The sequence below is a fragment of the Protopterus annectens genome, chromosome 13.part0, assembly GCF_019279795.1.
Source record: "Protopterus annectens isolate FY-2018-M chromosome 13.part0, PAN1.0, whole genome shotgun sequence".
NCBI lineage: Eukaryota > Metazoa > Chordata > Ceratodontiformes > Protopteridae > Protopterus > Protopterus annectens.
The window spans coordinates 900486824-900511061 of record NC_056747.1 but is presented as its reverse complement, the minus strand read 5'-3'; the positions used below and the strand labels follow the sequence as shown (position 1 = coordinate 900511061).

The window sequence follows — 24238 nt, the reverse complement described above, 5'->3', positions numbered from 1 at the left end:
AATATCTACATAATTTATCCACAAGACTCAAAACACAATCAAAAGCTATTAACATTAAAAGTATCTTCCATGAAAAGAAAGGGAAAAATGTCTCTGATATAGGTGACATTCTCGATGCCTATAGAAATCACAATAAGGAACATTTCCAAAAAGAAAATATACATATCGATCAATTAAACCTAGATGAAAAATGTTCTAAGATAAAAAAAAAAACAGAAAAATTAAAACTATATCTGCAAGCACCCATATCCTACAAAGAAATTGAAAATACAATAAAAGAGGGTAAAAATAATAAAGCTCCAGCTATAGATGGCATAATTATGGAAATATATAAACTTTTTCCTTCAAAAGATACTATCCCTCGTCCATAACACTATTAGAAATTCGGTCACAAGCTTTAATACCACCCTCTTGGAGATATTCCTTAATCATACCAATCCTAAAGGAAAGCAAATCCCCAAACCTATGCACCTCATATAGATCTATCATTATTAAATAATGACTATAAGATATTTATGACAGTATTAACATAATGAAAATACCACTATCCAAAAGAATAAATAATGTTCAAACTGGATTTATATATCACAGACACACACAATATTAAATGGATAATTTCTCTTATAGATTATGTTAATAAAGAAAATAAACACTCATAATTGGCTTAGATATAGAGAAAGCCTCCGATTCCCTAAATTAGGACTATTTATTCAAAATCCTAATGCTATTTGAATTTCCTGCATCCTTTGTTCATCTCCTAAAGAATACACACACATATATATATATATACAAATAATTTAGCGTATGTCAAGTTAGGTCATTTTACCTCTGAATTTATACATATAACAAAAAGCACTAAACAAGGATGTGCCATATCACCGATTCTATTTGCTCTGGCTATTGAAATATTGGCAGATTCAATTTATAACAATATAAAAATCAAAGGAATAGATTTTTATGAACAATACTATTCTAAAGTAATGCTATTTGCTTCTGACATATTACTAACATTATCTAATACAAAAGAGACATTAGAAGAATTAGATATATTAATTGACAAATTTCACATGATTTCAGGACTCCGTTTTAATAAATCAAAATCAAATTTTATTTTATTTTTTTAAATAAAAAAAACTGCAGACTAAGGGGGATCACATCAAAGGGAAACAAGAATCTACCTTAACATATCTAGGAATTGAGTTATGCAAGGATAATAATGAGTTAGTCTAAACAAAACTACAATAATATCATCAACACAAAATCTCTGTGGAAAAATGGAACAAAATAATATTAACATTTGAAGATAGACTACAATTAATAAACATGGTTTTACTGCCCAAGATCCTATATATAGCCTTGGCAATACAACTGTTACCAGAAAGAAATATACTTAAAGAAATAAATTCATGCCTAATAAATTTTTTATGGTTTCCCAAAAGAAACAGAATAGCTTTAATACATAATATCAGACCATGGAAAAAGGGAGGATTAAACTTTCCTGATCCAGAAACATATACAAAAGCTTCAATATCTAAAACAATCTCAGATTGGACAAGTCCAAATTACTCTGCAAACTGGAAAGAATTACTAATTAATATCAATAAAAGAATTTGATTTGCAAAAAAAAAAATTCAAACAGATAAAAACAATTTGCCATGGCAGATATGTATTAGTATGCATTATAACACAACTTAACCCACTAAAACTTGTATGATTAATTACACTGACTCATTTAGGAAAATTATTGATGCAAATATAGATTTAAAAATCTGGTTTGATCTTTTAACACCATTTATAGTCACAAAGAACTCTCCACATAAAATATATAGAGAAATTATTAATTCCTGGGAACAGAAAGGATTTGTTTGTTGGCTCCAATGTATCAAAGAACTAAAAGTTTTAGATATGCAAGTAATAAAAACAACATACAAAATTCCACAACAGGACTGGCTAACTTTACAGAGTATTCTGTCATATTCGCAAGATTTAAGTAGAATAATTAACAATTCTTCATTTAAAGAAATACCTAAATTTATGAAATAATATACAATGACTTTGAGATGGGAAAGTATTTCAAAATTTTACAAAATATTGATCAACTATAAAACACCCAAAACCTCAGATTAGAAATATATAACAAAAGGACGCTCAATACAGTTAAATGAAGACATTAAAACAAATTTCTTATGATCAATAAAATATACATCCTTTACACAATACTGGAAAGTTTTTAATTGGAAATGCTTGCACAGAGCATTCTTAACCCCAAACAGAATCAGTAAAATTAGTTCTTCTATAAAAGGAATATGTTGGAGATGTGAGCAAATACACAATGCAGATTGGAACCACATTTTGTTTGATTGTGTTAAAATTAAGCCATTCTGGAATGGTATTAATAAATTTCTACAAGCTTTATTTAATGAATCATTTTATTTAACTAAAGCTCTTGTATTATTAAATGTGAATGAAGGTCCTCATTTGAATAGGACCAACATGTATCCAAGTATGGACTATACTTGCAATTTCAAGGAAATGTAGAACAAGAAGATGAAATACAAACACAATGCCAACTTTAGACTTGTACAGCCTACTGAAGACAACAACATTATTGGAAATTAAAATTAAACAACTAAGAATTTATCCAAAGCCATTTATCAACAACCCTTGGGGAAAAGTATTATCGTTGATTGACACTATATAATAATTGATCAGACACACTGATAACGGATTGGACATACTTGTAAAGTAACTGTATACATTAAGATCTGTTATAGTCTCAGACTAATGTAAACAGTGTACATACTTATTTAAGATGGTATGTATAAATACCATGGAATTCATTCAAATGTATTTGAAAAATAAAAAAAAAATAAAAAATTGAGAAAAAAAAACTATTACTCTTCATACAAAAGCCTGACAAATGGAATAGGTCTTAATGTTGTGAGAGGTGCCTAGGCAAAATAAACATTTCATGGTGGTCTTTATGGGGAATCTGTCTCACGCACTGCCATTTACCCTTCCTGGATGACATGAAGCCCCAGAAGCAACTAAAATTCATGAAAAAATGAAACCCCAATGGGGCACTTACCTGCAATGGCTTGGAAAAGTACAGTTTTGTACCTACCATAAATGTAGATGTTCGAGTGTTCACACTGCTGCAGTCATCACACTTGGGTTATCCTGCCGTCAGGCGGTCCCTCAGTCGGCCAGCGTTCCAAAGTCTTGGTCCGGCATCGGTTGCTGTCCCTTCTTCCCTGACGTCAGTGTGCCAGGGGTATACAAGAGGCACCCAACGCCATTTTCTTCAGTTTTTCTTGCCTCAGATGTCATGTGCCGCCAAGTAGGTAGGCAATACATATTGCTAATAAAACATACAAAAGGAATAAAAAGAATACCTTCAGTTACAAGCAAATACACCACAAAGGTTGTACAGGATAGAAAGGTATAGAAAAGTTCAGCTAGGTCAGAGGAGATGGAGGGAGGGTAACCTGGACTGCAGCAGTGTGAACACTCTAACATCTACATTTATGGTAGGTACAAAACTGTACTATGTTCATTGTGTTACACTGCTGCAGTCATCACACTTGGGTTGAATCCCAAAGCTAAGGATAGGCGGTGGAACTAAACAGGGTTTGGGGAAGATAGTAGGCCCTGCAGAACTGCAGTGGCAAAGCCAGCTCTGGTTTTACAGTATAGAGGTAAGTGATGGTGCTTGGTGAAGGTGTGCACTGAACTCCAAGTTGCAGCCTCCAAAATATCCTTGGTTGGTACCCCTCTGAAGAAGGCTGCCGATGTTGCTGTAGCCCTGGTGGAATGGGGCCTAATGTTACCAGGTACAGGTTTCCCATGATGTGTGTAGCAGAAACGGATACAATGTCCTATCCATTTTGAAATGGTCTGTTTTGAGATAGCCTTTCCTTGTGATCCTGCAGCATATGATACAAAGAGTTTGTCAGATTTTCTGAAAGCCTTAGTCTTATCCAAGTAATAACGTAATTGCCTGTGAATGTCCAAAGAGTGTAGGAGCCTTTCCCCTTTGTTCTGGGGGTTTGGATAGAAGGTGGGCAAATGAATGGTTTGGTTTAGGGCCACACTGGATACCACCTTTGGCATAAAGGAAGGGTTAGTCCGTAAAGCGACTCTGTCTTGATGAAAAATGATGAAAGGCTCCACTGCCATTAGGGCCTGTAGCTCTGAGACTCTTCGTGCTGAAGTTATTGCTAGCAGCAGGGCAGTTTTCCATGATCGAAACTGTAAATCAGCTGTAAAAGCTGGTTCAAAGGGTGGTAGTATAAGTTTTTCCAAAACAAAGTTGAGATCCCAAGTTGGTGTTGGTGCTCTCCGGGGCGGTCTTATGTTCTTAGCCCCTCTGAGGCACTGTTTTAGCAATGGATGTGAAAATATAGGAGGATCCGTATTGTACTGAGCTGAAATAGCTGAGGCGTGGATCTTAATAGATGAAAAAGAAAGTCCTTTGTGCAACATCTCAGTTAAATATTGTAGAATCTGAGGAATATTTGGGGCAAGAGGATTCTGGCCTTTAGCCTGGTTCCAGGGACAGAATCTTTTTCCACTTGTCTGAATAGGTTTTCCTGGTGCTGGGCCTCCTGGCCTCCAGAATGACATCCATAACAGCTTTAGAGAGAAGTGTTGACTGGTTTAAGTAATTTGCCATGCAGCCAGATTTAAAGTCTTGAGCTGGCTGTGTATAATCTGATTGTTTTGCTGAGTCAGCAGGTGAGGAATTTGAGATAAAATCCATGGTGGGCCTTGAGCCATGTTCCTTAGCATTGGATACCAGTGTTGGCGTGGCCAGTCTGGAGCAATGAGTATCATTTGTGGCCTCTCTAATCTGGCTTTCAGCAGCACCTTTGCCAGAAGAAGCAGTGGAGGAAAGGCATACACTGTTAATGTTTTCCAACTGAATGAGAGGGTGTCCACTTTCCAAGCTAGTGTGTGATATGTCCTTGTGCAAAATTTCCGTAGTTGGTAGTTTTGGGTGGAGGCAAACAGATCTATGTCTGGGCTCCCCCAATTTTGAGTTATCATTGCGAATACTTGTGGATCTAGTTTCCACTCATGAGGATCTATGATGTTTCTGCTTAGATCATTTGCCAATGTGTTTTTCTTTCCTGGCAGGAATTGTGCTTGCAGTTGAACTTGGTAGGTCAGTGCTGCGTTCCACAAGGTCATTGCTTGCCTGCATAGAGGGTAGGAATGTGTGCCTCCTTGCTTGTTTATGTACCACATCACTGAGGTGTTGTCCGTCTTTATTAGTAGTTGTACTGGATGTAGGAGGTCCTTGAAAGCTGTTAGGGCATTTTGTATAGCATCTCTTTTTAATTGATATGTAGATGCTTTTGTTCTGCAGACCATTTGCCCTGAATACACTGTCCTGCCATGTGTGCTCCCCAGGCATAATCCAATGCATCCGTTGTTAAAGTTTGCCTGGCTGTGGGTAAGGTAAAAGGCTGACCCTTGCTGAGGTGACATGCCTGAGCCCACCATAGAAACTCCTGTTGAAGGCAGGGAATGAGTGGTATTATTGTTTCCAAGCTGTGGCTGTGTTGAGTCCATACGCTTTTCAGGTACCACTGTAATTTCCTCATATGCAGTTTTGCATATGGTATTAGTAGTATGCAAGATGCCATGAATCCCAAGGCCTGCAGAATTTTTCTTGCAGGGAGTTGGGTCTTTGTTGCCATCATTTTGAAGTATTGAGTCAGTTGTCCTTGCTTGTCTGGCGTGAGATAAGCCATCTGGGCCATTGTATTTAAGCTGGCACCCAGGAATATTATGTCTTGTGAGGGCACTAGTTTTGACTTCTTTTCATTTACTGTGTACCCTAGGCAACTTAATAGGTTTTTGACAAACGCCAGATGCTTTAAAAGAATGTCCTTGCTTTCTGCTTGAATAAGGCAGTCGTCCAGGTATGGATATGTTTGAATTCCTCGTTGTCTGCGGTATGCAATTACTGGTGCCAGGCATTTTGTGAAGACCCAGGGCGCAGTAGATAAGCCAAAGGGAAGTGCAGAGAATTGGTAATGGGTTGAACCTGCTATAAATCGGAGGTATCTTCTGCAATTTTGTCTGATAGAGACATGCAGGTATGCCTCCTTGAGGTCCAACGTTACTAGCCAAGCCTTCTTGCCCAGCATGGGAAGAAGTTGCTGTACTGTTAGCATCTTGAATTTGGGTACCTCAAGATATGTGTTTAGAATTGAGAGGTCCAGGATGGGTCTCCAAGCTTTGTCCTTTCGGGGAACTAAAAAGAGTCTCGAGTAAAATCCTTGTCCTTGCTCCTGTGTAGGAACTTGTTAAATGGCTCTCATGTCCATGAGAGCTGTAATTTGTTTTTGAGCCTCTGCCCATTGATTTGGTGGCAGGTTTGGCATCCCTTTTATCCTTGGTAAAGTGTGAAAGTGGAGTCTGTAACCTTGAGATACAATATTTAGGACCCATTTGTCTTTTGTGATGATGCGCCAGTTGTCTGCAAAAAGAGTTAGCTTTCCTCCCAAGAGAGCTGCCAAGAGGGATTTGCTTGGCAGTCTGAGGGGTAAAATCATTGTGTTTGTCTTCTGGTAGTTTGAGACCTGTCTTCTCCTTTCTGGGTTGTGGCACCCCATTATCGAGGCTCGTAAGAGCCTTATGACTGACTTCTGCCCCTTGGGCGTCTGTATTTGCCCCTCTGTGGTCTGTCAGAAGCTGGAAAGGACCAGTTTTTGGTTGGCCAATTTCTGCTGAAACTAGGGGGTTGAACCCGAAAAAAATCCTTGACCGTCTGCATAGATTTTGCCTTATCCTCCATTTTCTTTAAAACCTCTTCTGCTTTTACAAAAGAACAGTAAAATCCAAGAAATCCTTAGAAACCACGACAGTTGAACCAGCCAAATAATCCAAAAAACTTTAATGCGATGCAAAACTTTCTTTAAACACACAATAAAACAAGCGCTTTCGCCTGATTAATATCAGGCTTTATCAAGACAATTTCCTAACGGATGTGCACTGGCTTAAATACTACAATCAATTAACAATCACAATTAAATTGACGGAAATTAACTCATTAACTGACTTTTAAAGTGCAAGTGCATTGTGTACTATTTAAAATACATTATGTAACTTGATTACTGTACAAACAAATCAAGATCACATAATTCATTTACAATTTTGCTTAAAACGTTGCTTAGTATTCATTTAAAAATTATTAAGAATTGTTTAACATATTATTCAAAAATAATAATTTAATTTACCCTATGTTATCAAACTCACTTGCTGTATTAGTGAAAAACGTTTCATACTAAATTTCACTGTGCGTGTAGACAACCCAGAATTCCAACAACCATTAATAACCAACTCACGCATGAAAGGAAATAATAAATGATTCAATAAATAAAGAACTGCATAAACATCCTTGGAAAAGTACTTAAAAAAGTGTTGTATGCTAAAGTATGTTATATAAACTGTCCATATCAAATACTTTAAGCTACAAACCTCAACGATTAATAAATACTATTAAGTTAAAGGAAATATAAAACTGGCTAACATGTAATATACCTAAAACTGGCACATTAAAAACCTATACAATGAAGAGAGGTTAAATACAACCTTATACCCCATCCATTAATGTGTTTGTTGTGTGGGCTTTATATTATAAAAATTGATTTATAAATAACTTAATAAATTATAAATATTAAATTATTAAATTTTTCTTGGAATCAGAGTAATCCTGGCCTTCCCAGTGGAAATTGTTCCCTCATGGTATGTAAAGGTTCCCCAAAAGAGTAGTCTTCTGGGGAAGATGCTGAAGGAATAGACTCTTCAGCATCAGAGTCTTCATAAGGGGGAAAAGAATATTCTTGTTCCTCAGAAGAATCTGAGGAAACTGAAACCTGGTCACAGGAAGCGTAGTCCTCCTCCTGTCTAGACCTTTTATCAGGAGGGGGATGGGAACCCCTGATTAAGGTAATTAAGTCTTCAGCCATCTTAAGCATCTGTTTCTTAGGCATGGGGCCTTGTACTGGAGACTGCTGTACAGTCTTCTTTGCTTTTAAAGGAGTTTTCAGCTTTGCATAGGATTTAATAGTGAGTGTAGTCGGTCTGAAGATACCTTCTGCAACTGAAGGCGTTTCAACTGCACCGGAATCTCCTTCGGCCATGGAGTCGGAAGGGCCTAAAGATAAAGGATGTGGAGGCCTAGCAATCTCCTCTCGGGAATCGGATGCCGCTTGGGGTTCTGAATCAGCGGTAGTCAGGGGCTGCGTAGGCGCCTCACTGAAAACCGGAGAACCGGCGAATGGCCTAGCAGAGGCCTCGGAGTCTGGTTTGGGTCTTGGCTGCCTGTCCTTATCTTTGCGTTTTTTATGCATTCCGGTCGTCGGTTGCTCTGACGGCATGGTATAATTAAATTTCCTACCAAAATAATATCGGGCGAAATCAAACCAACGTTTTATAGTACGTCTGTTAAACCTAGCACAAAACAGACAACCTGTGACGTCGTGCTGTGGGCCTAGGCAAGGAATACAATAAGAATGAAAGTCCTTATGAGGTATTTGCTTCCCACAAGAAATGCAGTTGTTAACTTTTTCTGACATCGGACTGAGGCAAGAAAAGGTTCCCCAACGGGGTACTTAGCTTTATTGAAGACTTTGGTCTGAAATTCGATTTGAAAATCTCAGGAGTCGGCCGACCGGCACTTGCGAACTGCTTCTGCTTTGGGCACCGCATGGCAAGAAAGACTAAAGAAAATGGCGTTGGATGCCTCTTGTATACCCCTGGCGCACTGACGTCAGGGAAGAAGCGACAGCAACTGACACAGGACCAAGACTTGGGAACTCTGGCCGACTGCGGGACCGCCTGACGGCAGGATAACCCAAGTGTGATGACTGCAGCAGTGTAACACGATGAACATCCAGCAAACAGGATGTAGACTTCAGCCTGACAATCGAGAGAGGAGTCATGACTGCCGGCAAAGATTTAAACATTTAGACCAACAATCAAGAGAGGTGTTTGGACTGTTGGCAAAGAAGTTCTGTGGATGGTATGTCCGGACGTCACCTTTATGCCCCACGCTACTCAAGGAGCATGTCTGTGATGTATGCGGTACCTTAAAGCAACCGTAGGCTTTTGTACACTGGCCAGACAGGCTACCTGAAGCAGGAAATCCCATATGTTACGAATACTGCAACCAGTGAATGGAAGGACATTTTCTGAATCCCCAAGAAGGCTGATGGCAAAAGAAAACAAATCATTGCAATGTTTTTTTTTTTTGTTTGTTTTTTAATGAGTGTGCATTTATATCACTATGTAATATGTGATGCTGATAAAAGTTGTTTCTGAAAAAAGGCTAATGCCACTGCTTCCACTGTTCAGTCCATACCCCTTGGAGCAAACGGGCTATATGGCTTTCACACCTAAGGAAAATTAATGGGCTGAGTGAGTGGCTGGGAGGGAGCATGAATGGCTTTCATGGATTTAGGTAACAAAAAAAGACAGCAAATCAAGAAGTGCATGATGCTCATTCTCCCTGGCAAAAACACTGTCTTAAGACAACAAATAGTTTTCTATAAGTCATTCTATGCCTTTGTTTAGTGGTACTATTAAAGTTAAGTAGATGGAACATCAATAGGTGTTACACTAGGTACCAAATGCCTTTAGTATCATAGCTTCTAGTTTTGTTTTTGTCAGATTTTTCAATAGCATGTGCACTACACCATAGACATAACGTGACTTACCGTTTTGTAACTTCTAGCTTACACAAGGGACACTGTCCAATGCCTCTTCTTTTTTTACCAAGAAGTTTCAGCATACAATACCTGGAAAAATGAAACAATGTATTCTAAAGAAGCACAAATAACATTATCAGAAAGGAGTACATCTGTGTGCAGCTTTTTCAGTAGCATTGCTACACTTACTGAAGAATGAATTACAGCACTAATAATTTCACTTAAATTCACATAAAATATATAATTAAAAAATGCATCATTTGGAGTTATACGACTAATTAAGGACTATGACTACAGTAATAAAAATTATAAAAGAAGGTACAACTTTATTAAGAATTCCTTTAAAAATTAGTTGAACAGGTTGGTTCACTAAGCACAAGTGCTGCTTTCAGGGGTGACTTATCTAGTTAAGCAATAAGGGCAGAACTGCACAGTATTCAAATGAAGAATGAAGTAACTCAAACCCATAAATGCAGATTATCACGTCATAACCTTACCAAAATATTAAAATAAAACATAAAACACATATTTAATATAATATTGGTTTTCATATTCTTATGAACTGCAAATACAAAGTAAAAGTGGGATCAATAATCAATTCTCCATTATCCACCAATTTAAAATACAAATCTCAAAGAAGAAAAGAAGGAGTACCATGTCATGCAGTGCAAAAACAGACCGTTCATGCGCAATCCCACCCATCCCTAAACCTCAAGACAGCTGAAAGACTACAGAAGGAGCAACAGGGTCAGGCAGGAGGATGTATGCCGTAATAGAAGACTTTTGAATACAGTCAGAGTATCTGGAAACACAAGCCACAGACACTTCTAACAAACTATAATAATAAGTCAGTCTACAATAACCATCTTTACTTGAGCCACAAGAACTGGGACCACTAGGGTAATAAAATATTTCTAGATTGCCCCTCCTGCAATCTCCTCCCATCCCATAATACACCTTGGAACACCTGTCTCCAGTTCTGACCAAGCATAAAGGTCTAAGGAGCACCATTCTGATCTCAGATAACAAGAAAGGAATTTGGAGCAAAGAAAGGTTCCATTACTGAACACAAGCCTCCTCTACAAAAGCTATTTTATGACAGGCAGCAATAAATTTTCTATTTTATAAAGAGCTGCATCTTAAGTAACCAGTAGGAAGTGACCACAGCCAATTCTCTTGGCTGAGTGTCCTAAAGAAATATGCCACTGAAAACAATGGCCATAAAAGAAAATTTGAACCTTGAAACTATGACCAATGGATTGTATCCTCAAAGGTACTCAATGGTGGCCGTCACAGAAGCAGAAATACCATCAAACAGAGCATTACAGACACAGACCATAGAAGCAAAGACAGCTCTGATGAAATGGGCTTCACGTTATGGTTTTAGAGCACGTTTCTCCAGTATTTTTTATGACACAAAATACAGCTAGATAACCAGTGAAACTGACACTGTCTGGTAAGTTTGGAGCTTAAACAGGTATTGTCTAAAGAAACAAAATAACTGGTTACCTTTGGTACTGACAGAGTCCCGTCCTAAAAGCGTTCATGCTGTCTGTGGACATCCATAAAATATCCATGAAGAGGAGCATATTATCCCTATAATATTCATATTCTGGATGGAACACTAGCAAACGGATGTATTATTCAGATCAGCTTCCATAACTTTTTAAAGCAAAACAGATATGATTGACAGAAAGTGCTTGGAGATCTAATATTCTTTCACTTAACACACACAAAAAACAAAAGTTTTATAGGAAGGAAACTTCAGTCTTGCGGAGTAGCTTTGCTCAAAGACAGAAGGGTGAAATTCTCCATCATAATGCAATTGCCCTGGGGGCTTGAGCAGAAAGAGGTATCCGAGAAAAGCAGTTACATTCTTTCATGGAATCCAAACAAAGAGCCCTGACAAAGTTAAATATGGCTACAAGACTATCCTTTATGACTGAATAATAGAGTCATGTACAGAAAATTTCAGAGATATATGGAAATAGATGAGAAACTGGCCAAAAAGAAGTCCTTGCAGCCGAGACAGAACATTTCTTCCATTTATCCCTATAGGTCTTTTGAAGTGAAAGGTTTCTAGGAAAAAAAAAAGGAGAATTGGGGCCACCCTGACATAAGGGTCTTCACAATTGAACTAACACCAGAAATGGAGCAGCAAAGCTACTAAACTTGAACATGCATGCCTGATTATTTTTTTTATTTTTATTTTTTTTTGTGGAGGAAGCACAGCATTTTGCTGGGAGTGAGCCTTAGCGGAGGGAAGAAGGAAAGGACAGTTGTTTAAGTAAACTTACCATAGCAGTAAATGTCTGAATGATCACTGCCTCAGCAGCCTTAGTTATACTGCTTATATCCTGCCAAGGGTACAACAGTCAGCCAGCTTCCAAAGCTACACGGCATCTTCTATGCACCCAAACTATCAGGCAGCTCGAGCTGAGCTGATTAAAAGAAAAGCTTGGGCACCAGCCAACAGACAGAGAGAGGCTAAGCCCTGAAAGGACAATGCTAGAAACATCAAAAAATAAATATTCACACATCCTGGCATAAAGTGTACACCAAAAAAAAAAAAAAAAACAAGGGGGGGTGGAGGGAGGGAGCAGCTACTACAGCAGTGATCATTCCAACATCTAATGTTATGGTACATTTACTTACACAACTGTACTATGTTCATCATCCTGATTACTGCTGCAGTAGGCTTAGACGAGTAGATTACACTAGCTTACTACATTTGGAAAGTTGAAGGAGAGTCCAGGAGCGCCTGGAGAATGGCCTTAGAATGCCTAACCTGGACCTGGAGAATGAAATCAAGCTTATAGTGCTTTCTAAAAGTATGTACAGAGGACCAAGTAGAAGCTTCCAAATACTTCTAGAATACAACCCTTTCCAAAATGCCATAGCTAAATTCATGGCCTTCGTAGTGTGCGCCTTGACCCTGCCTGGAAGAGTTTTGTTATGGAGAGTATAACAAAAGCTAATAGCCTTAGACAACTATTTGCAAATAGTCTTTTTCACACAGGTTGTCCCTTCTTACCTTCACAAGAAATGAACTGATCCCAACACCTGAAATATTTAGCTCTGTCCTGAGAGTACCTCAGCTGTCTGTGGACATCCAAGGTATGTAGTAATTTTTCTCCTAATTTTTAGTTTCAGGAAAGAAAATGAGGAGATGGATAATTTGGCTTAAAGTAAACATGGGATACCAATTTAGGCATAAAAGAAGGATTAGTTTTCAAAGAAACCCTGTCCCTGTTGAAAAAGAGATAGGGTTGACTTACTATAAGAGCTTGCAACTTAGACACTCTTCTTGCAGAAGTCAGAGCAATAAGTAAAACTGTTTTCCATGTTAAAAACTTCAAGTCAGTCAGGCTTGCTGGATCAAAAGGCGCTAGTGTTAGATTCTCCAACACAAAATTAAGATCCCAAAGAGGGGCCACCGATTTACTTGAAGTGCCTTAAACAAAACCCGTTTCACAAACAAACATTTTGACATTTGTTTTCTTGCAAAAAAAACCTTGTTACTACTAAAAGCATTTGAACTAGAGCAATTTGCCCAGTCTTTGCAGTTTTCTTGGTTCTGGCTTTTCCCCACCATACTATTATTAAAAAGGGGTTTGGATAAGAGTGGGCTGATTTTTGGGCTTTGTGGAGGTTCAGAGCACTGCCTATCCTTCCAGAGCAAAACTTGGTTCCTATTCACCATTTTGGGCGTCATCTGGCCATTTTTCCAATTTCCTTGCTAGAGACAGCTTTCCAGAAAAAAAGCTATTATTGTCCTTTTTCGCTTTGTTCCTAACTCAACACAGCTCCTCGTGCAAGCGGCAGCTTTTTCTTTTAAAGCTTGTATTCAACTGTATTTTTTTGGTCCTTTTGTAAGTATTTTTTCTGGTTTTTGACAGAGAGCTCTTCTATTCCTGCTTCTTCATTCTTGATTAACTGTTTTGCATTTTTTTTAAACCACTTTTTGTGTTGATTAACTGGTTTGGCTACTTTAAAAAAGTTAAGCTGTGCTTTTTCTTTACTCTAGCAGCTTTGCATTTCATTGGCGCTGTTTTCTTGTTTTTCTTAATAGAAAACAAAAAAAAACAAAAAAAAACAATTTGCAAAAAGAAAACAAAAACGTCTTTTACTTTCTGTTTAAAGTGCTTACTGAAAGAGAATAAAAAAAAAAAATCTTGTTTTTGATCAAAGGCTACTGAATGGTTCCTGTGCAGTAAGAATCCTCTGTTTGTCCTGGGGTGCTTCTTGGGTTCTGTTTGTCCAGAGATCCTTATAGAGCAAGTAAATTTGCTCTTAATTTGCAGGTTCCAGTCAGGGAATTGCTATAAATTGGCCTTTTTAGGTCAACCAGTGGGAGCCAGAAACTTCTGCTATATAAGCCATTTCTTAGCGTGGCCTAGCGATTTAGCTTTAAGTTGCTGCTAGCCCACTTTAAATCCATGGCTTCAAACAAGCTTAAATCTTCACCTTTTAGAGCTACTTCTGTTTATCAATAAACCCCTTAGAACATCTACTTGCAGCAAAGCAATTCTTCTCTTTAAAACATTTTTAGCACTCCTCCTAACAGCATTTTTATATAGGTCAGCTCAGTACACTAAACTAAAGTATTTTTTATATTTACTAAGTACTTGTATACTAACTGTAGTACTTTACATTTGTAGAGTCCTTGTGAGTTACTTTATCAAATACTTTAGCCTAGGATCTAGTTACACCTTGAGTTCCCTATAGGTCCCTTCTATGTCGTATGGTCAGCATCTAGCATCCTGATTTGTTTCTTGTCAAGTACCTCATCTTGAGGCTCCTCTACAATTCGTTCTCAAAACTGGCATCAACCCACCGAGTCCCAGTAAACCTGGGAGTATGTGAGAGGCTGACTCCTTATATAGTCAAACAAACAACAGAGCAGACATGACCCAGGAGAACCATACCCAGTTTCAGGTGAAACTATCACAACTGCAGACCCAAACAACCACACAGGAATGAACTACAACAACTGCACAACAAAACACATAAACACATCACACAGAACCGGAAACACATAAACACACAAAGAACTGCCTACACAAGCCTTATCCAAAACAACCTACACAACAGACACTCAACACCACAAACACAGCATCAGTGCCAACTCAAACACAAAAGCAACAGCCACACACCTTGCAGCACACAGTGTGCTCAGACACACACTCCTGTAATAGACAACTCCATACCAGACAACACTGGACGCCAAACACACCAGAGCACACAAGGCTGACGTCACACTCAAGCTCCAGGTCAACACAAGATCACTACAAGTTACCGATCAGCGAACTCAGGTCACTCCTGCAGCAACAGAAAGAGCGACTCAGTCATTACTAAGTGCAATCAGCCTTACCTTTGAGACTGACTCTTACTCTCCATGGTATGAGACGCACCTGAGCTTGACCCTATTGAGTGTCCAAATTTGAGCCCACAATTCGACAGAAGAGCAGTATCCAACTCCTCTACAAAGAATGATAATTAAAACCCAGAGACAAAATGATCAGCTGTTAATAATTGGGTTTAAATGATGGTGTGTCTGTCTAAGGCAACTGCCTGTTGGCCTGGTTTGGGATGTGTACCCTGGGCAAGCCACGCTGTTTCCTGGCTTGGGCCTACATGTCACCTTTGGCTTCTGGATGCATGCGTCATAAACCCACCCTGCTTTTCAAAGGAAGGCTCAAATGATAAACCTACCGCCTCAGAAAAAAAAATGAAACTCACTTCAGAAACACTGAAGCCCCAAACTCAATAAAAACTAAGATCTCCGCCTCAAGAATACCTCAGTATGGATGCTGTCCTGAAAACCTGGGGGATCACCCTGAGACCTCATCAGCCTGTTCAGGCAGCACCATCAGGTTATCAACATATCAAATCATCCCCCAACCAATCAGGAGGGAACCACAACAAGGAGGCGATACCCTATATTCATCGTTAGCGAACCCCACCCCCAAGCATCGGCAATGCAGGAGCAATTATCCCCATCCAGGTGCAATTATCGCACACCTAACTAAACTCAGGTGGACCAACATTGCATCACCAAAGGGCAAACCTAGAAACCCGCCACCAAAGACCTGAAGTATAATCTCAGAGTAACTACCCATCCAAACACCAAACTTAACCAAGACTTCAACTACCCAAACAATCACTGGGAACATTACTCTCAACCTAAATACCCAGTCTAAAGGTTCCTAAACCATAACAAGACACTAGCTATGGAACCCCCTGTCACCATTAAAACAAATATAGGGGTTACAAGGACGATCACAAAACAAACATGTAGTCACCAGAAATATAGAAAAGAGGAACTACTTATTGACCACATCCATAAATCAACCCCACTTGAGATCCACATCCCCCCCCCCTCAGCAAAAGGCACCACAGGAAGAAGAACTCAACTTACTTCCCCACCCTTCCCTCTTAAGACTCAGGCCCCCGGAAAGCAGTGTCAAAACCAAAAACCACAACCACTAAACAAAACCCTACAAATTCCTCTACTTCCTTCTCCTCCAAATATGCTCGGATCAAGCAATCCCAAATAAAATCAAGACCCTTTTCCACCAAAGGCCAGGATCTAGGTCTGGTGGAATCCAACAAAACTTTTCCACCAAAAGAACAAAACTCCTAAAACTGCACAGCAACCATCTCTGATCAATAGAGGCAAAATAATACTAAAAAAAAATGAGAATCAAAAAAAAGAGAATCATAAAATGACAAATGACACAAATAAAGCCCACTTTGTTAACTTTGAAAATATGCTGGAATTCCAAAAAGATATCAGAATGGCAAAGTCCTCAACAAAAAATCAAATCAAATGCTCCACAACAGGTGCCACATACATGCGGTTCAGTGCAATTCAAGGAGAAATCCCCCTAACCCCCCTCAGAAAATGATCTGGAAATATCTATCCCACCAGCCTCTAGCCTCCCTCAGATGAAAAAACGAGATGCCAAGGTCTAAAGCAAAAACACCCTGGCAATGGGACCGGACGCCGGACTGTGTGCTGTGCCTACCTCAATGACTCAATAAGGAATCCAAAACCCCTGCCTAAGGCTGCTGTTTAATCTTTAGCTCCACGGCAGCAGGATACACGACTCTAAGAAGCAACTGTGGTCAACGTGGTCCCACTCCCACAAAGCCAGCTTCTCTGAAATCCTGAACTGCATAAGTACCCCATACTTTGTCTTGGTTCCTGCAAAAGCTATGGAGAGGGACCTAAATAATGGAGATAATAAAGACATTGCAAGACTAAAGACACTGATCCCACCTTGGAGTGGCTTGACACTGGGGCATCCTGCCCTGCCAGATCCGAGGGTTCTTGGTTCACTACTAGCACCACTGATGATGCAGTTCAGTTCACTACCTTGACCTACCTTTAAGCGCCTAAAGAAAAGCCCATAATTCCCACACAGAACATATCACCAAAGATCATGTAAACCCATAAGTCCCATATGTCACAAGATGGGCTGGCTCAAGGCTCAAACACACAGGACACAACAACCTGGGTGTGAGTGCATGGTCTAAATCGGGGTCACCAAGCGTCACGAACAGGGCTCAGTCAGGGGCCAGTCCCTCCTCCCGGGGCATATTTTTCTGATTTGCCTTGCAACATAGGGGATTGTGGGATTGAAATTATTTTTTGAATGCAAACTGGCACCAGGACTCGACACTTGACTCCACTAGACACAGACATCCTCTCCAGAGATAGAAATGGATAACTGGTGCCAGAGCCATGGTGCCAAGCTGTAAGCTAAATGCCAAATGGATAGCCCTTATAAGTAACAGTAAAAACCTAAGTACTATAGGTGTGGTTCCATGGGACACGGTAGAAGTTTATCCACAGAAGAAGTTATTAGTTGATAGGGACCTCTCTTTGACACTCACTTTGCCCTCCCTGGTTAGCCAACTAAGTTAGACATAAGACAATTCACATTGCCTGATCATGAAGGGATCATCAGAGGTCATTGTACCCTGGTCTACCTGATTACCAATTTCACTACGTAGCACACGAGAGGTACGCCTCTGCAATACCCCCCACCTTACCCGACACCTGCAGCAGTTGGGCAAACCCCTCACCAAAATAATAAACCTCCAAACAAAGGTCATAACATCATACGACTAATGCCCGGACTCTCAAAAACTTCGCACTCCGCTCCTCGCATATCCGTGACTGTGCTGTGACTGAAAGGCCACATCCAACCCGAAAGGTCAACCCATGCTCCACCTCAAAATCCCCAAATCCAAACCAGCCAATGCAGAGAGTTGTAGCAGAGACGAAAACCTCTACACAGCAATAAGACGGGGACAAGACAGAGGGATCATCCAGAGACTCAGAGGACTCTACAACATGGAACAGAATCCAGAGAGGCAGAGCCCTCTCCCCCTCTTCAAGAGATTGGAGTGGACTGGGAGATGAGGGATGGTTTACCCGGGAATCATCCCTATCATATCACTGACAGAGGCACAGCAAGCAATGGGCCTGCATATTCTCATCCTCCTAAGGGGTGGTGAAAGCCACACACACTCTGGCTAGGCTTATAAATGCCCTAGGGCAGATAGCCTAGTATGAACCTATGAACATGAGGCTTCATTGAAAGAGGTGGATCCATGGATAAACATGCTGAAATGGCTGATAAATGAAACTTGATAGAGCAATAAAAAACGGTCACAGGATAGTTAAATATTGTAAAACCAGAGAATTAGCCTTGACTGGGTGCTGGTTGTGTTGCTGGCACCACCTAGAAAACCTTTTCCATTTAATATAGGATTTTCTAGTAGCAGGTTTTCTTGCCTCCATTTGTACCTATTGCACTTCCTCAGTAAACAGATACCTAAAAGGAATTATTATCCTATCATCCAGTAGTCGATTAAGTTTATTTAATGTCAGGGTGCATCAAACATCTTGTGTGAGTAGATCCAGTCTGTTAGGAAGCTGTGGTAATTACCCCTGGCCATTTCCAAAAGATGGGAGAACCACAGTTGCCTGGGCCAGAAGAGAGTCACCACAATGATCATGGGGGTTCCTTATGAATCTTCAGAAGTACTCTGGATATTAGTCAATAGGATAAAAAAGCTTACAGAAGCATTCCCGTTAAAGGAAAAGAAATGGCATCTGTCTTAAAGGACTTCTTTCATGGAGTCTTGGAACCTTGCCAAATGATAGGAGGCAAAGTGGACTAACTTGAACAACCCACAGATGGATCAAATCCTGGAAGATCCCCTGAACTAGTTTCCATTTGTGAGGGTCTGCCCTGGTCCTGTTCAGCTTGTCTGCCACACAGTCTTGCTCTGACATAATATACGATGCTTGTAGAGTAAGGTTGTGCTGTGAAGCTGTATCCCAAGCTAACATAGCTAGTCTGCAAAGGGGGTATGACATGGTTCCCCCCGCCCCCACTTGATGATGTACAACACGACCATGGTATTGTCTGGTCCACTGACTTTTCAAGCTGTTACAAAGATGATTCAGAGAGTTGAGTGCCTTGATCAGAACAAGCATCTGTGATATTTATCTGTGTATCCCACGCACCCTGCACTTTTATCCCTCCTGAAACTGAGCAAAGTTCAAGGCGTCTGTAGGGACTCGATATCTTTGGAACAGGGAGGGAGAAGGGGAGACCTGGATTTAAGGATATCTCAAGTCCAAAAATGATTTCTCCTCTGAAACACCAGCACTGGTATTTGAAAATATGAAGGGTGTTGGTACTGGAACCCAAAGAGAGAGAGACTTCAGATCTTACTCATATGGAGTCTTGCCAGGAATATCACGAGAATCGCGGAAGCCAATTTCCTGAGCACTCTCTCAGAGTGACCAAAGTTTGAGTGGAAAACCTTAGACACTTCAGTTCAAAGAACCTTTCTTCCACAAGTAAAAACTGATCTAGCCCTGGAAGAACAACGAGTAGTGATCTGTGCAGTAGAAGAAACTAAAGTATTTAAAGCAGATTTTTCCTCACCGACGAAACATAGACAAGTCATTCCTCATATTTTCACAATTAACAGAACAAACTAATCTGTAAGCCAGACAATACACACTTCTGAAAATTAATGTTGCAAAAGTGTAAGCGTTTTTCCCCATACTTGCCAATAATTTTTCCATCTTTAGCCAATTCCAATCCTACTTTTTCTGATAAGCTTTTAGCAGCGGTGGGATCATCTACAACTATAGCTGCTGAGCCAGGTTTGGGAATAGTATATGTTGTTGTTGTGGAATAGTATATAAAAATCTTAAAAGACTGAGGAACTTTATACATCCTATCTGCCTTTTAGGGGCAGCTGGCTATCAAGAAAATTGCAGGCAGTAATGCGCACACATCCTCTAAAGCAGACAGAACAGGGGAAATGGATTTAGGTTCTGGAAATTCCTTCTGTAACAACTCAACAGTACTTCCTCAGGGACTTGAACACTGGCACATTCTAGCAACAGTCTCAGAGATGAGAAACCCCCACAAGTATAATCAGAAATCTGAGAAGAAAACACTGTAGCTGATCCTTAATCTTCCTGTTCAGATTCAAAATCTTGAACCTCTTTTTAAAGGTTTTTTTTATTTTATTTATTTATTTATTTTTTACCAAAATCTACTTTAAAAGAAGGATCGACAGCCTGAATTAAACCCTGAGCTAGAGCCCCCATAAATTACTCCTGTCTAAGGACATTTGAGTAGAAGATGCGTTTTGTTTTCTGTTTCTTTTTGACAGGAGGAATAGGGCCAACCGTGTTACTTATGCAGCACTGGATTCCCCAGGGATGGGCACAACACAGAAAGGTTCTCTTTTCTCTCTCCCACGACCGATATGACGGTCTCTCCTTTGCCCACTGAAGGGACCCTAACATCCGCAGAAGACATGGCTAGCCCTCAGTCCACAGTGGCTGCAAGTGACCAGAGTCATAGCATCTCATAAGGGACTCGGTGTGTGTAACCAAAGGAATCTGGTGTAAAAGAGGAGTGGTCTGAGGTACAATAAATGGCCACAGCAGTCACCCACTTGCAGCTGAGGAAAACTGCTAGCTTGATGTGGTGGCAAAGGCTGCTTGCTTAACTTTTTCTTTTTGTGGAGGAAAATGCTGATGAAAGATGGGACTGTTAGTTTGTTCTATGGTCAAGACAAAAATAGTGCCCCTTTCCTGGGAAGATGAGCAACAAATGCCAGTAAAAATTAAGTCTTTAAAGTCACTTTTTTACCCAGAAAAGCACAGTACAAAGCACCTTAAAAGACATTGCCAGTCCCAAAAAGTAAAATAAACACTTTCTCCTCAGAAAAAGTGGTTTTCAGTTACTTTAGACGACCTTTAAACCAGACAGTAAAAAATAAATAAATAAATAAAAAGTGCACTCCCATTTAAAAAGTTAAGATACAGTCACGTGACAGTCCATTAAAACACAACACCCCTATCTTTAAAATAACTTTCTGAAGAGGATAGTGATAAAACACAAATAATATTTAGAAAAGGGAAGGTTTTTCCCAAAGGAACTTATCTGCCCAAAGTAACAGCACCATGTCAACCTTAATCCTTGAAAGCTTTAGAGGAACGTATTATTCGGCGGCAGTAACGCTCTGAAAGGCTTGGTTCTGAAACTTGTCTTTTAGTCAGATAAGCTAAAGTGGCTTGACAGTTTTGGCATGTAGAAAGTGCACTGAAGCTGTAGAAGCTGTCTGGCTGTTGTATCCTTGGCAGGATATAACCCATATAGCAAAGGCTACTGCAGCAGTGATCAATATGATTAACATCTACCAGGGAAGGGGAAAAGTACAGTTTTGTACCTACCATAAATGTAGATGTTCGAGGATTCCATTGCTGCAGTCCTAACAATTGGGTATAGTCCGCATCCAGTGGCCGAATACCAGAGTATACGTCGGTCATATCCTCAGTCTTTTCTTGCCCCAGATGTCAGAAGACCCTAAAGGACAAGGCCCAAAAAGCCTGCATGAACAATATATACAAAATATAAGCAGGTAAGCTCACCTACACTACCACCCCTAAACACAGAGGTGGACTGCAGCAATGGAATCCTCGAACATCTACATTTATGGTAGGTACAAAACTGTACTATGTTCTTTCCATTGCTGCAGTCTAGAATCCCAAAGCAGAGGTAAGGGAGGCTGGCAAATCATAAAGAAGCAGGAGCTGACAACATGCCTTGCAAAACAGCTGTGGCAAAACCAGCCCTAGACTTAGAGTAGATAGGAAGGTGATAATGCTTAGAGAAAGTATGCACTGAACTCCAAGTAGCTGCTTCCAAAATATCCTTAGTTGCCACCCCAGAAATGCTGTTGAAGTGGCAGTAGCCCTAGTGGAATGAGGCCTAATCCCAGCTGGAACCTCCTTGCCATGATGGGAATAACAAAATGCAATGCAAAGCCAATCCACCTAGAAATAGTTTGTTTTGACACAGGCTTGCCGAACTCAAAGCAAAAGAAACAAACAACTGCTGAGACTGTCTAAAATCCTGCCTGTGTACATCTAAAGTATGCAAAATCTTTTCCCCTTTATTCTGGGGGTCTGCATAAAAAGTAGGCAAATGAATAGTCTGGTTTAAAGCCACACTAGAAACCACCTTAGGCATAAAGGAAGGATTAGTGCGTAATGATACCCTATCCTTATGGAAAATCAAAAGGGCTCGACTGCCATAAGGGCCTGCAACTCAGACACCCTTCTTGCAGAAGTAATAGCCAACAAAAAGCAGTCTTCCATGACAAATATTTCAATTCAGCAGTAGCCGGCTCAAAAGTAAGTTTTCCAACACAAAATTGAGATCCCAAGCAGGAGGAGCTCATTCTTTGCCCCTCTAACTGCTTGAACAAAGGACAAAGGTGGGTCACAATCATAGTGAGCTGAAATTGCTGCAGCATGAATCTTAATAGAAGAGAAGGACCCTTTGTCCAATAAAAGATATTGAAGAGCCACACTCAAATTAGGCTCAGAAATCTCCAAATTCCTTGCTGCACTCCAAAATAAAATCTCTTCCATTTTGCCTTGTACTAGGTCGTCTAGCTTCCATAATCACATTTAAAACATGTTGAGGAAGTTGAGACCCAACACAGAATATGCCAGGCTGTTAGATGAAGAGAGTGAAGCTTGACATTGAGCAGATGACCGTCCTCTTGAGATAACAGATGAGGAATCAGAGGTAAAGGCCATGGAGGCTTCTTTACCAGACTCCGTAGTAGTGGGTACCAGTGTTGCGAGGCCAATCTGGAGCTATCAAAATCATCCTTGGCCTGTCTTGTCTGACCTTTAATAGCACCTTTGGAAGAAGAGGCAGAGGTGGAAAGGCATACACATGAAGATTTTCCCAACTGAAAGACAGAGCATCCACTTTCCAAGCTGTGATGAAACCCGCAATACTTTGGCAGCTGGTGGTTTAGAGATCTATGTCTGTGACACTGTCAATGTCTGAAATACATGAAGATCCAGTGGGGATCCATGATTGTTCTGCTGGCAAAAACCTTGCCTGAAGAGTTAGTTGCAAGCTTAGCGCAATCTCCCATAAAATCATTGCTTGCCTGCATAGAGAGAATGTGTCCCCTTGCTTGTTGATGTACCACATGACAGTTGTGTTGTCTGTTAGAATCAACACCTGTCCTGGAAGAAGTAACTCCTTGAAAGCCAGTAAAGCGAACTGGACTGCTAACATCTCCTTCATGTTGATATGTAGATGCTGTAGTCTGGCAGGCCACTTGTCTTGTATCCACTTTCCAAGTAGATGAGCTCTCCAAGCAATGTCCGAGGCATCTGTCGTTAAAATCTGTCACAGAGATCCTTGTTTAGGTGACATTCCTGAGCCCACCACAAAAATTCCCTTTGAAGGCAAGGTAATATGGGAATGACAGTGTCTAAATCCTGGCAGTGCTGTGTCCATACATTTTTGAGATACCATTGTAACTTCCTCACATGCAGTTTGGCATTGGGAAGCACCAGAATACAAGATGCCATGAACCCTAATGCGGACTGTCCCTGCAGTCAGCGGACTGATGAGAGAGATAATGGAAGTAAAGTGATAGACTCATTTGTTTGTCCGGGGTTAAAAAGGCCATCTGGGCTGCTGTATTCAGTCTCACACCCAGAAAGCACATGTCTTGAGAGGGTACTAGACTGGACTTTATTTATTCACAGAATACCCTAGGCATCTTAGCACTGCTATAACATATTCCAGATGCTGTAGAAGGTCTTCCTTTTCTTGAGCCAGAATCAGGCAGTCGTCTAAGTAAAGTAAGCTATCACTGGAGCCAGAACCTTGGTGAATACTCTGTAGATAAGCCAAAGGGCAATGCAGAGAACTGATAATGAGAATCTCCAGCTCGAAACAGATACTTCCTGCAACTTAGCCTGATAGGCACATGAAAGTAAGCTTCCTTGAGATCTAAAGTTACCATCCAGTGATCTTTGCCCAGCAGAGGTAAAAGCTGTTGTAACGTCAACATCTTGAACTTGGGAATGTCCAGATAAGTGTTGAGGAGAGATAAATCAAAATTGGTCTCCCTTCTTTGGTACTAGG

The 24238-nt window shown here is 40.2% G+C and overlaps 1 protein-coding gene across 2 annotated transcripts in view; it reads right to left on the bottom strand.

The window, feature by feature from the left end:
• The window catches only part of LOC122787759 (breast cancer type 1 susceptibility protein homolog), a 536873-nt gene that overhangs the window by 281530 nt on the left and 231105 nt on the right, over positions 1-24238 (bottom strand). For both annotated transcript variants that reach the window (XM_044054655.1, XM_044054656.1), the window contains exon 4: positions 9732-9812. In XM_044054655.1, coding sequence (XP_043910590.1) covers positions 9732-9812 — 81 coding nt within the window. The remainder of the gene's footprint in view (positions 1-9731; positions 9813-24238) is intronic.